General features: G+C 36.1%; 1 protein-coding gene across 1 annotated transcript in view; it reads left to right on the forward strand.

Moving 5' to 3' along the window:
* LOC307147216 (nuclear prelamin A recognition factor) overlaps nt 1-16,637 on the forward strand; it is a 32,905-nt gene that overhangs the window by 13,058 nt on the left and 3,210 nt on the right. Inside the window, exons 3-6 of the mRNA XM_079851784.1 lie at nt 8,411-8,581; nt 11,717-11,870; nt 13,368-13,411; nt 16,481-16,597. Coding sequence (XP_079707910.1) covers nt 8,411-8,581; nt 11,717-11,870; nt 13,368-13,411; nt 16,481-16,597 — 486 coding nt within the window. The remainder of the gene's footprint in view (nt 1-8,410; nt 8,582-11,716; nt 11,871-13,367; nt 13,412-16,480; nt 16,598-16,637) is intronic.

The following is a 16,637-nucleotide window of genomic DNA, read 5'->3' on the forward strand; positions in this document are numbered from 1 at the left end:
CCAAACCTGTATGACCTTCTTTTGTGGAACATAAAAGAAGATAATTTGAAAAACTTAAAAATCAAACAACTTTGTAACCCCTTGACTTCCATTGTATGGACAAAAGAACACTGAGACATTTCTCAAATGTCTTCTTTTAGGTTTTAGGAACAACATGTGGGTAAGTAAATGATGACAGAATTTTCTTTTTTGGGGGTATGGTGACCAGAGTTCTCAGAGTGGAATAGGGGACGTACAGGCACCCTCACCCCCATAGCGCACACATATACACATTACAATATCTTTAGCTAGAGTAGTGGCCAAAAGTGATGTCCAGCCTAGGAAAATGGACATCTTCGCCCTTTATTCAAACATTTTATTAAGGATTTTGTCAGCATATAGTTGTGCTTGGAGTGTAAAACTAATGTATACACTCAGTTGTTACATTTGTAATAATGCACAAATTAAATTTGAAACAACAAATTGTGTCATACCATTTTTTTTTACGCATGCCTCGTGCAAAACTTATTGGGTATTGTGTGTTTTCTTCTTCACAATATATTTTGATCTTGTAGGGTCATTAAAAGCAAATACTGAGAAATATCCTCTCCGGACATCTCTTTTGGCCACTACCGTATAAAAGAAATTGAGAAATTAAGTTTTCTCTTGCTAACTAATGAGTTTATGGACACTGAATGTCTTTCTTGAAGTAAATGTAATGTTTCACGTGACATTGTTTACAAGTTGCTTTATTGATGTCTTCTCGCAATTGAAACACTGATTAAGTGATTACATGAGACAGTATAAGTTCTACTGTTTCTTTACACATACCTTCTGATGTTCATGTTTCTTTGGTGCTATAACTAGTAGTACAGAGTCTTCACATACGAATTGATCTCCTTCACGCTCTCTATCACTGACACTGAGGCCAGATCCTGCCTTCTCTAACTTTTAATCGATAGGGAATTGTGATTGGATTGGACTCTGACATTATTGGCTAACTTTCATTAGGCTTTTCTCGCATGACAGGAGATTACTACTCGCTCTATCACTCCAAGATAGATGAAATATGGGACAAAACATGATTTTTTTCATAACAAGTTGAGTCACTAAAAATAGCGCTGAAATACGGAACTGTTCCGTAAAAAACGGGACGTCTGGTCACCATATTTTTGGGTGGAGTATCCCTTTAAGAGGATATCCTATCATCCCCATTAATTTAGTTTCTATTCATTGAGCACTGTAAAAAAACAACTACTGTAAAGTCATTAGAGCTATTTCAGTGATTTCTCATTTTTTAGTGAGTTTCAATGGAGCTCTATCAGTTAGACGGTAAATAAAACATTGTGCCAAATATATTTCATGGTTTTCTTGTGTTGTAATTGTTCGGGTTGAGGACAAAAGCCAGCAGGGTAAGCTGACCCCAATAAAGTCTCAATCCCTTGCCTTGGAGATCCTTGAGCGGTGAAGGGGGTTATTGTGGAAAGTTACTCTTTGTTTGGGTGCAGGCATAAGATTAGAGAGAAAGGAGCCCACAGAGTAGGATTTAGATCCTTTTATCCTATATAACAGATTCTGATGTGTCTTCAGGCTCGAAGAAGTTACTGAAAATCTCTATTACTATTGCTGATACTTGGGGTTAGAGGTTCAATCAAACCTCTAGACATTAAAAGTTGGTGCGTCACTTGTCCTGCGTCCTTTGTGCTAAGGATATGAATGATTGCTCAAATAATGTGCATTATTTAGATAATATCATAGACATTTGGAAGTGGCAAAGCCATTAGCAATACCTTGGCAACCACCTACAACATCATGTCATCGTGGCAGTGAGTGAGTTTTTGCACAGGCAAGCACAACTTACATTTTCTTAAGAAAATCTAAATCTAGTTATTAGTTACTTAGTTATAAGTTAGTGTTGCTATAGAAGGCAAGCCAATTAAGTTTTTGTGCCGCACAGCAAAAGCAAACTTCAAATGTGCAGTTTTGATGCTTGTTATGCTTTTACATAATTTTATACAGGCCTTTGTTTATCAGTCCTTTTTCTGATTATGTGGCATGAGCCAGAAATAACTTTAATCATCATAACCCTGAGAAGTCCTCTGCTCAATAACAGTTATTTAGAGTCTCTGGAACAATACGGATTGTAATCACATTTCTTTCCAGCAATTATCAAAGTGTATTTGAAGCCCTCAGTCAACCATGAATGGCCCTTCTGTTGTGGCGTTTTCCCCTCGCCCTCCTGCGTCCCATCCTTCCTGTCTGTGATCATTCAGAAGTAAAATGCCGCTGGAGGGAACATCCCTGGATCGGCTGTCAGTTTAACCCAGACTAAGCTTTGTTCTTGATGGCAGTGCCCTGCGGGATGCTGTTTACTTACTGAGATGAGTTTTCAGAGCAGATTACACACATACAGCTTGCTTGCGTTGTGTTTAATGATACATTTTGGAAAAGAGGCAGATTAGATGATTTAGGAAGATTAGATCAACTTCTGAGTCTGGAAAATTTTCTGACATTGCATTGCAAACATCTGAATCATTCTCTGATAGCGATTCCTTCGCATAATTGTTCAGAAATGCAGGTGTGTTTGGGAGGAAAGAAAGGGTGTGTTTCTTTGGAACAATCTGCATATGATGTTGATATATTAATCAGTACATTGTGTGCTTGCCATTGATGTTTTAGTTCTGTGTTTTTGCTGTAAGAGAACTATGCTCTTCATTCAGGGCTTTATTTATTAATCAGGTTGTTAGATTATTTTTTTAATGGACGATGGAAGTGGCCTACTTCCTAACTTTACCAATATTAAAAACCAAATTATATTTAGGTTAGTGACTTGAACAAAATGTATTACAAAATGATTAGTAAAAATCAATGTGTAATTTTCCATGTGGAATAATGTTCCAATGATCCAATTTCATTTGACATGATGTTTCCTCAAATTGTTCAGATGGTGTACAGAGGTGACTTATTAATTTTCTAAGCAATCTCTTGCTATCTTTTTTGCCTTGATAGAATGGACAGAAAATCTCATAAACTTTTACTCTTCCTGTTTACATAAAACCACTGAAGAACCATAGATAGGAATATCATAGGATGGACTTTTTTACTGGGTCAACAACCACTTAGCAATTAAAGCACCATAGTAAAATACTAAAGAAACCTTCCAAATACCTTAGCACTTGCATAGCAATGCCTTGGGAACCACTCATAGCACTCTAATTGCATTATTCACATTTTATTCATAAGACCAGCTAATAATAATACCAGCTTTGACAACAATACATTTCAGCAGACACAATACAGCATCTTAGGATGTGTTTGGTAGCCACACACTCTCAAGATGTTTACCACTAAAAATTTTGAAAGTAAACAATGCGTCAAACTGAATTCGTAGCTCTGTGAGATGGGGAGGGTTGTTCACATATTTGAATAAACCACTTCCTTGGTTACAAGGTCGCTGTTTTCCTGCTGTGGTCTGTTGCATTTGAGATGACACGAGCAGTTATAGCAATCGTATCTGTCCTCACCTCACTGCTCTTGGTACCTGTCTATGCATTTTGCTGTTGGTTGGCAGTTTTCAAATCTCTATAGGTTAATTATTGTCTGTTGAATTTTGCACCTGCACATCTTGGATCCAAAGCCTCCGGCCTGTAAATATATTTATGGCACCTTTGCCAGCTCTGCTCATCTTCACATTCATGCAATCAATCTTATGTCATACAATAAAAAATGCTCCTAAATTGCTTTTGCTTAACCAATATGCCAGTATACCACATGACGTAATAGGAGGGGTTTAAATAAAGCTTGTTTACTTGGAAAACCTCAGTTATGGTTTGGGATAATTATTGTTTTCAATCATCAGTTCATGTTTCACCAACCCTACCCGTCCTTCAAGAGTTGAGAAAACCTAGGACAAGATTATGAGTTACTAAAGTGAGCTATAAAGTCATTAACCTTTGTATTATTGAACTGTAGTATCTTTATAGGGTTGGTGGAGGATTTACTGAGGCCTGCTGTGAGCTGGTCGACAGGTCGGGTTAGGGCCTTTCCACACTCCGTCTGTGACAAACAGGTTTACTTGCTGGAATGCAACAGCTCCCAAAAATAAAATACTGTCATCATTTACTCATTCTCATATTGTTCCAAACCTTTCTCTCTTCTGTGGAACACAAAAGAAAATTGTCTCAAAGTTTTGTTTTTCTTAAGTCACATGGCCTAGTGCTATTTTAAACCCTACTGACTTTGTATTGTCCATTATGTGGACAAAAAATGTTGAGGGTGAGTAAATGTCAACAGAATGCTGTTTGTTTGTGGTGTGAGATTGTCCCCATCGTGTTGACAAAAGGTTGGGGAAATATCATGATGAATTTGCATATTGTAATGCTAGTCATAATAATCATATGTTGTGATGCATAGTGACTTAAATTTCAGAATGTTCCTCACATTTAGAAAAGAGTGCTTTCAAGGAGAGATCATTCTGAAAGTTGTGGCTATATTTTAAATTCAACCCTGTAATCAGTGACTGATCTCTTTGCCAATAGTCACTTTGAAGGCCGCAGGTGCTACAGGTTCATGTTATGTCACACAGACAGTCTTCATCTCAGGAGGATTGGCAGTGAATGAAGGTCTTTGTCAGACACTGTAGTTTTAAAATTACTCTCCCCCACATCTACTGTGGACAGGGGGAATGATTTCCTCTGCTGACTTCAGCTTCCTATATTGAATAACCCAAAGGCAAAAGGAGGCCCAGAGGGAGACTATCTAGTAATGGGATTTTCTTTCAAAGATGATCTTACATAAATGAACTGTACACTTCCGAAAAGAAAAGAAACTTGCTGAGCTTTATGCATAATAACTCCAAGTTAGTATGTTTCTGAGATCACATGCTTTCATCACAAACTGTAACATGATATGTCATGGTTTAATGCTAGTTTATTGTTAGAAGTTCCATAATAAGCTCTAATGCTTCATGAAATATAAAGAATAGGCTTATTTCCTCTCATGTCATTTCAGTTTTTGTTGCGGATGTTCTGCTTCACTTGGAAAACTTTTTACAGAGAAGATCCTCTCTCAAATTATATCCTAGTCAGACACAGATCTATATTAAGCCCAAATCAAGTGTATAAGTATCTCCTGCCAAGTGCCCAAATGTTGTTGTTTTTTCTAATCTAAACTTGGGTGAGATAAACAGTAGTTTGTAAATTTGTGGAATAACCATTCTGTACCAGATGTACAAGTGATGAACAAGCTATTGGGTGAATATCACAAAAAACATGGCCACGACACGTTTTACCACCTACACACACACCTAAATGAGAAATCATATTTTGCCTATGAAGGCAATAACGCCATTAAGAGTTTTAGAATTGGGACATTGTAATATTTATTTATTTTATGTCAGCATACATTAAACTAAAATGTAAAAGCATTACTATACACTACTAAGCTTGTTTTTTTTTTAAATGGACTTAATTCTCATGAAAATAATGTCACAATGCAAATAAAAATCGTAATCGTTTTAAACATAGGCTTCATTCTTTATGCAAATATAATTTCTTCTTTCTTTTTTGAGGTACAATATGACCCAGGCGGGTTTTGTGACATTTATCTCATCATGTCATTAATCACATGCATAATATTCCTCATTTGAGTGTCCTCCTTTACTCATGGTTTTGATAAGATTTCTTTCATAAAATCAGAGCAGTGTTCCAGGGATCTTATCAAAGCGGATGATGTCATCTTTGCATTGTGAATGTGTGGGCCCCTGCCAAACCCTTTTCAAAGATAGCAGTCCACACCTAAGTCCTTTCTCACACTCCCACAATTCTCCCCTTACTCACATTTGACACAACCAAACAGCGATGTGCCAGAGCCATCAGCTCGCCCGGTGCTTTCGTATCTTTTGCTTTTCATACACTTACAATGCAGCAAGCATGATTTTCATTATCATGCTATATCATCTCATCTCAGTTCATAATTTCCACTCATTATTTGCCTTGGGCAGAAGACTTTTCAAAGGTTGCATGCATGTAATTAGTAATGAAGTCACAAGAAGAACCAATACAGTGCAGCAACCTATGGCTTTATCAGACAGCTTTGTATATCTTATCACAGGGTGTTGGTGTATCTTTTAGTATTTGTTAAGTGATCCTATATGTCTACTTGTTTGAGTAATATCACAGGCATTTAAAAAAAACATTGTGACTGTCATATGTGTCATAATGTCACAAGACCCACCCAGAGGGTGGGTACTTTGTGTACTTTTATACTTTGTGTAATATTCCTGACTGTATATATATGTCCATGTCCAGTCCTCTCCGGACATTGTGATCTTTCTGTCAGAAACAGTCGAATGTGGCTACAGAACATTGGCAGGAAAGTTGCAGTTTTGCAGAATGAAATAAGATCTAAACTTAGTCTCTTGCCAGTTTGGTCAGTGCTTAAAGCCAACTCATCATGCCTCAAATACCTCAAATTGTACAGGTTGTTAAGTAAATGTGTTCTTTTAGCTGGCGCTTGTATCCAAAGTGACTTACAGTACAGTACAGTACACGTATTACAGGGACAATCCCTCTAGGGCAGCCTGGGGTTAAGTGCTTTGATCAAGGGGACAATTTGGCAATAGCTCATGGCTCTGATTACCAGCCCTGTGCTCTAACCACTGCACCACACACCGTCCACAAACCATCCATAAACAGAAGTCTTCAGTCGCAGCCTTGTGTTCAGCAGGCGGGATTAAACTCTTAGCGTAACATATGGCCTCTGCTGGTTAAGCCTATGCTAATCAGAGCTCAGATAGGCCTTGCATTTGCATAGTCACCTGTTAGAGGAGTTCTTTCTTTCATTAGTGGCTACATTCCAGACACATTTTCTTTGGGGATAGTCATGAGGATACCTTTGCTTTTGTCAGCACTGTCTGTGACCTGTGGTTAGCCCCGAGCTTGAACAGGTATTGATAATGGTATCAAGCACATTCAGTGACCCTAGTGCTGCTAACCCCTTCACTCTGCTCTGCTATCCAGTTTCCCAGAAGAGCAGCCCTCCCGGGAAGTACACTGCAGCTTTGTACTGCTGCCTTTGGTATTATCAGTGTTAGAGTATCATGAGTGAGCACCTTGGACACACTTTCCCTGTGTCCTGAATTGGTTTGTACCAAGTCTTCGTCAGTGATTCCAAACCTGAAATAATGATTTTTGAGTTGGCTTTTTACATATAAAACAGGTTAATGTCAAGATTAAAATAACTAATAATCATGTTTAATCTCATGATTTGAATCAGTGTATCACATTTATTATTTTTTAAATTAAATACATATTGTATTATAAAGAAATAATACAAATATGAATAACTATTATTATTATTAGTGTTTTTGTGTATCATAACACATCATTTAGTATTATATAATTATACAGAAATATATTATTAATATTTATATTTATTTAAATTATTATTATTATTATACTTCAGCATTATTTATGGGGCTGTGGGGATGCATAAGACAAAATAATTTGTCTATATCAACTAACTATATAATTAATAATAACAATATCGACAACAGTGGTAGCAGTATTTATTATTATTATTATTATTATTATTAGTGTTTATGAAGGGGTACTTTAGCATTATTGATGGGACTATTGGGGGAGGGTTACATAAGATGAAAGATGAAGATGACAGATGACAGATTTGTTTTCATACTTTGCTGGCTCATGTGTCTTTCTTTTGACTCCTCTGTAGATCAATATGTGCATGTGAACAGCATGTAGATGTTTGAATGTCTTATCTGTTTGTATAATTTCAGCCATATATCACATACTAGTTTGCTAAAGAGGGAAGTACATAGATGACTGGTCAGTTTCATTACTTCTACTTTTCAGTGCTTCATCTCGGGATGTTGACGTACTGACTGTGCTTTGAAATGGTAAAAGTTATTCTCTCTTTTAAAAAAATCTCTGTGTATATTATTTCATTTTCTGTAGTTTTATTTAGAAAGTCTTTGATCAGAATTTTTAGTAAGCTTGAATGTTTCAGGAAACAGGTGGCTTGTTTGTTCAGTTATTGTGTATCGATTAGGGTGGATGGCTTTGCTTCGGGAAGTTCTTCTGCACGTAATGATTTTCTCATGCGCATTTGTGAAGTATTTTGTTGTGTGGTGAATGTTTGATTGATTTGAACCATATTGTTTCTGTAAATGTGTTTGGTTGCAGTGGAGGGAATCAGATTGTTGCTGACTTCGGCTTTGTACAACATTCTTTAGCTATAGTTTACATTTGAAAGATGAATGTAAAAATGATCTTATCATGATTGACAACAAACGTAATATGTGATGTAACTGATATCATCAAATATTTTCTATATACGCTTTGCTTTGTGTGACATAGCAGAGTATCCGTTTTTTTCATAGTTTCTTGTCTTGTTTGTTTCCTATTTATAGGATTCAAAGAATGAGCTGCGTCCACGTCTCTGTCACATGAAGAAGGGTGCCACCGGATATGGCTTTAACCTGCACACAGAGAAGTCGAAACCTGGCCAGTACATCAGGGCGGTGGATGAGGACTCCCCAGCAGAGAAATCTGGACTTCAGCCCCAGGATAAAATAGTGCAGGTATAATACACCTTATTTAAGTAGCTATTTAAACAACTGTGTGTGTGTGTGTGTGTGTGCGCTTCAGGAATGTGTAGTAATCAGGTAATACAACTTTTGTGTTCAGATAGTGTGTCTCTCTCGCGCACCAATAGATGCATTAAATTGAATTGACAGTAAAGACATTTCTAATGTTGCAAAATGTTTCTATTTCAAATAAATACAATTATAAAATAAATCAAATAATCTAAGAATCAAATAAATCAAAGAATCCTGAAAAACAAAATCATGGTTTCAACAAAAATATTAAGCAGCACAACTGTTTTCAACAGGCTGGACAGTAAGACAGTAAGACTGGAATATTTTACAATATTACTTCTTTACCAGTGTTTTTTCTCAAATAAATGCAACCTTGATGAGCATAAGAGGCTTATTTCAAAAACATAAAAAAATCTTACAGACCCACAACTTTTGAACGGTAGGGTACACATACTGTATATTATAAATTATTTTGGGCCATTTTGACTTTCCTTGAAATCCTGGTCAATGGATTGTTAACATTTTCTGTTTTCAGTTTTTTGTTTCTTTTTTTTTTCACATAAAATTTTTAGAAAATAAGTGTCCAGTTCATTTCTGAAATTGTGTACATCTCAGTTTCTGTCATTAAATTGTGTCATGTGTGTATTGACATTATATCAGCCAGCAGACATCCTGCTTTCTAGATATTGGCATTGGCATCGATAATAATCTCAATCAGTGTTCTCCCACCATATAATGTAGTTTACAGCTGCCATTGGAACAATCAAAGATTATATCTTAGAGCCACAGCGTTATTTTACACATATAATTTTATACTTGCACAGAGTGTTAACGTTAAATGCCTGAGCGGTTTGGACTCTGTTTGTAGAGCGTTAATCTCATTAGCTATCAGTGAAGGAGTGGCCAGTGTAATTATTGTCTCTCTGGGAGTGCTGGGATTACTGAACACCTGAGGAGAGGTCAGAGTCACGTATGGTTATCAAGCCACCTGCCCCCTCGCTGCTGATATCAGGCCAGCCTCAATCCACTTATTACGGCTATGTGATAGATAGAGGTCCCGAAGACCCCAAAGAAAGTTCAAGAAAGGCTGAAAGGGAGAAAAAGGCCCTTTTTATGTTGTATTTATCATTGACCCATTTCAAACACATTGCACAAAAAGAATGTTAATACCTAGTGTAAATGTGGAGAAAGTAAAGTCGGGACAAATAAATATAAATAAAATACTTATTTCTTTTTGTTTTTCATCTTATTTCGTAGGCTATATAGTTTGGTTATTTACTAATGTGAACTGCTGGAAAATTCAGGTTGTGTATTGTGTACAGAACCGATAACAGATTAGCAGCTAGTTATTAATGATGTCATATGCATCAGTCTTTTCCAACCAAATGACAAAATATGTCAGAATATGTAAATGTTCTCAGGGTCATGGTGAATTAATCTTGGCTAACTTGTTACTCAGCCTGTGGCATGTGGTTTATCACAGTTTTACACATGTCACATATTTGAAGAAATCATGCCCATTCAGTGTATAAAGACTGGCAAAGTTGTTCACACTGACTGCAAATCTGGTCCTCTTTGGCCTGACTGAGAATATTTTTCGGTTTAAAGACTTGTCTAATTTCCTTCAGAATGCCACTGAACCCTTTTCTTTGAGCGCTGGCTTCATTCAGCGGCCGTGCTTGAAAGCTCTGAGTGTTTTCACACTCTAAGGATCCCTGTTCTTAGTTTCGCTCTCATTTCCCGCGTCTCATCTCAGATTCCGGAGAGCTGAGACATTTAAATGTCAGGCATCATGTGGAGTCACGTGGCTTTACCTGAACATGACGATAAAAACATGCCATGCTATGCCTGTATGCCTCTCACGCTCACTGAGATGAATTCTCCTTTTTGCTTCCTCTGTTCTGTTGTGTGTGTGTGTGTGTGTAAAAGGGCTGTGTTTAAGGGACACATAAGGGGGCTGTTGTTTGTCCGCTGTTTTTTAATTGCCTGCAGAACGGGAGAGTGGGATCGGCATTCCTAAGAGCCCACTCCTGCCCTGAATCTCCCACGCAGATTCCTTAGCCTCTGGCATTATAAGATAGGCCAACAGAACTTCAGTCTTTTCCCAGGTGCCCCCTCTCTGAGAACAAGTCATGGTCATGGGATTAGTCTTTCTATTGACCCATAAGTACTTCAATTAAACACAGTGTCAGAGAAAGGTAATTTGCTTCTGGTATAGTCTTCCTGATATATACTATATTATAGTATGTATAGAGTGACAAAAACTCACATTTGCATTGTCAAAGTTAGTCCAGCTGTGTTGATGTGACTAGTGCAAATAAAGAAACAATATAGTGTAAATAGATTAAAATAGTTTTATTTACAAGTTAAATGATAATAATAATAAATATGTAATAGTTAAGTTTTAATGTAACTAAGGATTTCATTTAAATGTAATTTAATTTTATGTTTAGATTTAAATGTTATTACATTAAAATTAAGGTTGCATTAAAATAAATGACCTTAAAGCAATAAATTAAATTGACTAAGAAATTACTAATGAACAAAGTGTAATTAACAAAGTAAATAACACAATAATATAACTTATTTTGCACTTATTTTGATGCAGTTTATATTTTTAAATGATGAAATGTCATTAATAACAAAAAGATAAACTGACTAAGGGATTACTAAACAAATTTGAAAAGTGAATAACACAATAATTTAATTTATATGTATGTTTCTGTATATATATATATATATATATATATATATATATATATATATATATATATATATATATATATATATATATATATATATATATATATATTTATTTATTTATATATATATATATATATATATATATATATATTTATTTATTTATTTATTTATTTATTTATTTATAATTGGCTTTCAATACAATGTCCCCTGAAGGTCACGACAGAACTCCAGGTGCTGACCACTTCAGCCACATGCTTTGAATGTTCCAGAAAAAATATTGTTCATTTAAAATATCCAGACATGTCGGAATGAATGGAGACTTCCTGCATTCCTGTTATGTTCTCTTCCTTATTACCATTTAAAGGTCTCTCCCTATTTCAAAATGTATGAAATAATGTTGGGTTGCTTCTGCAGGTGAATGGCGTTCCAGTGCACACGTTGCAGCATTCAGAAGTGGTGGCGGCCATTAAAGCAGGAGGAGATGAGACCAAACTGCTGGTGGTGGATCCAGAGACGGACGCCTTCTTCATGAGCTGTGAGGTCCTCCCGACCGAGAAACATCTCACAGGTACCAGCGTAACAAATTAACCCGCTGTGGCATGTTTTTGCATGTGCAAAGTGGGTTTCTTTCCATCTCACCCTTGACCTTTAGTGTGGTTTTGCTGATCAAGAATAACTTAGTTCACTTTGTCAAACGTTTCACATGATTGTTCGCACACACATTCACATAGTAACAGACTGCTGGTTAAACATCAACTCGAGGCCTGCAGTGACACTGTCTGATGTCTGTAGAGAATTAGCCAAAGTCAATAACACACTGCCAACATGTCGTCATGGTGATCAGGGCCATGGCAACAGTATGAGAAATGGGGGAAGTCAATCACCCCCACCCTAAATATGCCAGACAGGCAAACGACTCCTGTTGGCAGCCCAGCCACCCCACTAAGATATGAGGTGGAATAACATGAAGGTGATTGAGCAACAGGTGCAATAGTAAGCAAAAAAATGAATGATTTATGAGAAAATGATTTTGCCCTACAATGTTATAATGAGCTCGCAGGTGGGCTGATGGACTTTCCCCATTTTCACTGAAAGGATGTTGACAGCTGCACCCACACACGATCTTTATTCATCTTTTATTATTTCAACCACAATAGCAATGTTTCCCAATTCTTAAAAGGCTTTTTTTTTTCCTGTTTCCTGTTTCTTTTTCCCAGAAGGAAACTCACTGTCCAGCCATTGTGCTGTGAATTTAAAACTGAACTCTTAGGACAATGGCAAAATCTTACAATATATAGTATAGTAAATTAAAGTATAGTAAGTATTATAGTAAATAATTTAGTTAGTGAATGAAATATTGAAAAAATGTTTTTATATATAAACTACCGTTCAAACGCTCTGTAAGATTTTTGAAAGAAGTATGTATTGTATTGTATATGTAGCTTGACAAAAACAAATCAAAATATAAGAATATTCATAACATGAAGAAAACCCCTCACTCACATTATAATTAATGATTTATGTTTTTTTTTTTTTTAATGATGCCGCCATGTGTAAATTGAGCACTAGTTAAAATCAAAATTGACAATTCTTATTTTTTAAGTGTTTATAAAGGATTTATCTGTGCCCATCATTATTTTTTTCATTCTTTAATCAAAAACGTTAACCTCATCTCCCTCTCAAAACGGTGTCTGTTCTCTTCATGACATACGCATGTCTCGGCGGACAGTGGGACTAAAAACCCTCCACAACTGCAAACTGGCATTCAGATCTGCCTCCACTTAGTTAGCAACGCCCAACTTCCTACGAGCCAATCAGTTCCCGAGAACAAAATCCAGTCCCGCCCTAAAAAAAATAATTCTCATTCCAAAAGCCGTTTCATTCGCAATAGGCAAGAAAAGACTATCGCAACTTCCGTTTCATGTCGACTTAAAGGAATCATGAATCTCATAACCTTTTTCCCCAAGTTGCATTTGAACTAACTGTGAGACATATGTGATCTCTAAAGCTTTAAAAGGCTTGTTTTTATAGGAGGCCTTATGAATGTGTCGTTCTCTGTTCTCAGGTGCACTCCCAGAGCCTGTTCTCAGTCGTGATGCAGTAGATCAGGTGAGCAAGAGTTTCAAAGATTACATGTATTAAGACCACCAATCTTCATTTGTGTCAAGAAAACACGCGTGTGACCCTTTACATTTCTCCTAAAGTGGTCGTGTGACGCGTTTCAGGTATTTGCATTTGCTAAACTTGCTCGATCACATTTATTGGCTGATGAAGTGTAATAGTGTCTGAGTGTCAGTGATGGGATTAGACGGGCAGTATTAGGACGAGGGTAAATCTGTGGTGTCTGATAACCAGATTTCAGGACACTTTTAATGCAGTGTCCTGGTTTCTCTCTACCAGCTCTCCTCTATCACTTTTCCCACTGCTAGATTAGACTATCTGTGAGAGAATGATAACCTGGAGCAGATAATCGCCACTTCCTCCGAGATAATGGAAGCTCTTTGTCCAGGTATCTGCTGGTAGATAAAACATCTTAAGGGTGTGCGGGAGAGTTTTTGCTCTTTTTCTTCACACAACACAGAAGCGTTTAACTTTATCAAGCTGTAAGCCTGGTACCGCTGGCGTTTCTCAGATACTCTTTCACCCTCTGATGTTTCTCTGGCTCTTGCACAGCTGTAGATAGCAGAGAGTTTGAGTCTTGTAAATCCATCATTACTTTTGAGATTTGTGGATCATCATGTGGTTTATATCAGTTGTTCTGACGTCAGAAGGAGACAAGGAGACTGTTAAGATGACTAAGTGAAAAAAATGTTTGTAAAATTCCTTAATTACATCATACTATCTCCTATGAAATATTTGAAATGTTACATACCAGAAAAGCTTATGGCAAGGACTTTTTTTTTTTTTTCAACGTATAAACAAAACAAGCTAATTTCAATTTTCTGATGCAGTGCAACAAAATCCTTGCTTTCATGCTGGTCTTTGCTGACCGATAAACAACACCGATGCTGAAACCTACTTGATATAGGCATACTTTTTAAATAAATGAATGCTTTTATTCAGCAAAGATTTAAATTGATCAAAAGTGACAGTAGAGACATGTATATGTTTCAAATGAATCTATTCGGTTTCCACAAAATGATTAACTCTTTCCCCGCCAGCATTTAAAAAAAAAGTTCCCAGCCATGGCCAGCATTCTGGATCATTCTCTCAAAGAACAGCTTTGCCATCACAGAATACATACATTATTATTTTTATTTTTTTTATATATTAACACAGAAAACAATATAATAATTTCACAATATTACAGTTTTTACTGTATTTTTTATCAAATAATTGCAACCTTGGTGATTTTATAAGACTTCTTTTAAAAACATAAAATATCATGGTTGCACTTTATTTTACAGTATTACACTTATGTCTATAGTGTACGTACCTAAGAAAGTACTAGGTAATATAAGGTAACTACATGGGTTAAGGTTAGGTTTAGGTGTAGGTTCAGGGTTAGTACCTATTTATTGTAAATACTATAATAAGTACAGTATTTACTTATTTATGTAAGTATGTAAACTAAGCTAAGTAAACTAAACTAAGTATGTAAACTAAGTATGTTTACTTATCTTGAGTATGTAAAATAAAATGCTACAAAAATAATATATATATATATTTTTTGGTATGTAACCTTACAAAATTTACAAAGAAGCAAGTACTACGTACACTACTGTTCAAAAGTTTGGGATATATATATATATCCCAAACTTTTGAACAGTAGTGTACGTAGTACTTGCTTCTTTGTAAATTTTGTAAGGTTACATACCAAAAAAACTCACTGCAAGGACCAGATTTGTTTTATGCATCATGTAATATTGACAACATACAAATAAAACAAATTTAGTGCGACAAACTCTTGCTGTTTTCAAGCTTGTTTTATTCTGTACTGACTGATGCTGGCTATGTTTTGGATTTAAAGTTTCTGAAACCTGCTTGATTTATAATACAATATTTATAAATTCCAATAGTAATGGAACCAGTGAAGCGATCATTGAATTTTAAAATGTCTCGGCTCTGAAATATTTTGTTGGTTAGAATGTGGTTCAGTCTCTTTAGAATTGATCTCTTAACCATCACAAACAACTTGAAATTGATAGGAATTTCAAATCTTTGTTCAGGTTAGTCTGACTATGTTCTGTTGAAATGAATTATTTCATTTGCATTACATCAGGTTCAGAGTTGTTTGTGATGGTATAGCAACCATGGTATGGAGACCTGAATTGAGGATCTATTATTTTGTAACATTTTTCAGTTGCTAATCTCTTAATTGACCCCACTTACAGATGTAACGAAACTTTCCTACTGAACTCAGAGCCTGTTCTAATACCCACACTTGCGGTGTTTGGAGTGGACTTGACCACTTGTCTACTTACATGACGTATTTCCTGTGTTTGGCCCAAGTGTTCAAGTTGGCGTGAAAGACCACAAGTGTGTGTAGAACTTTTGATTACCTGATGGATCACACATACATACAAAATAATTCTTTTATAAAATACATGCACTCATCTACACTTAATGTTTTACTACAAATTTATATGTAATGTTCATTTATTTTATTCATTTTAATCATTATGTTTAATGCTGTAGTTTTCTTTGGCATCTTGTGTACATAAGTTCCTGAACATGATGGGACACGCTTGGCTTCATATACCGCTTTGAAGCTGTGTTAGAGATAGAGTGTGGATTTAAGCTTTGACATTTATCAGACCTGGCATAGCTTTCAAGTGGCCACAAGTGTAGGTATTGGGACAGGCCCATAGTCAGTTTGTGAACTGAACAAAGCTCAAGGTCCATCTTGGGGTTTGTTTTTGGTACTGCACTTTGTGAGAGAGAGTGCATTAAAAATGAATTCTGTCTTCATTTACTCAGCCTCATGTTGTTCCAAACTTTCTTTTGTGGCAAAGGCAAAGATATTTGGAAGAATATTGGTACCTTATCAGTTTAGGTTCCAACTGACACAAAAATGGAGTGGAAATCAATAGGAACCAAGACGGTTTGTTCAAAAGATCTTCTTTTGTGTTCAGCAGAAAAAAATGAAATGCACACAGGTTTGGAACGGTGAATTATTTCTTTAATTGTGTTTGAATGTAATGTTTATATTAATGTCTTATATTTCCTTTGTTGCAGGTGAATGGAAAAGCAACCCAGGAGGAAAAGCCTAAAGTAGCTATGAGTCTGTCGACCTCTAGCACCTCCTCCAACACCTCCACTTCTGCAGCTCCAGCCAGCACCTCAGCACCAGAGGTTTGTGTCCACACACACACACACACACATACACACATTC

This window comes from Squalius cephalus, assembly GCF_949319135.1.
Source record: "Squalius cephalus genome assembly, chromosome: 19".
Lineage (NCBI taxonomy): Eukaryota > Metazoa > Chordata > Actinopteri > Cypriniformes > Leuciscidae > Squalius > Squalius cephalus.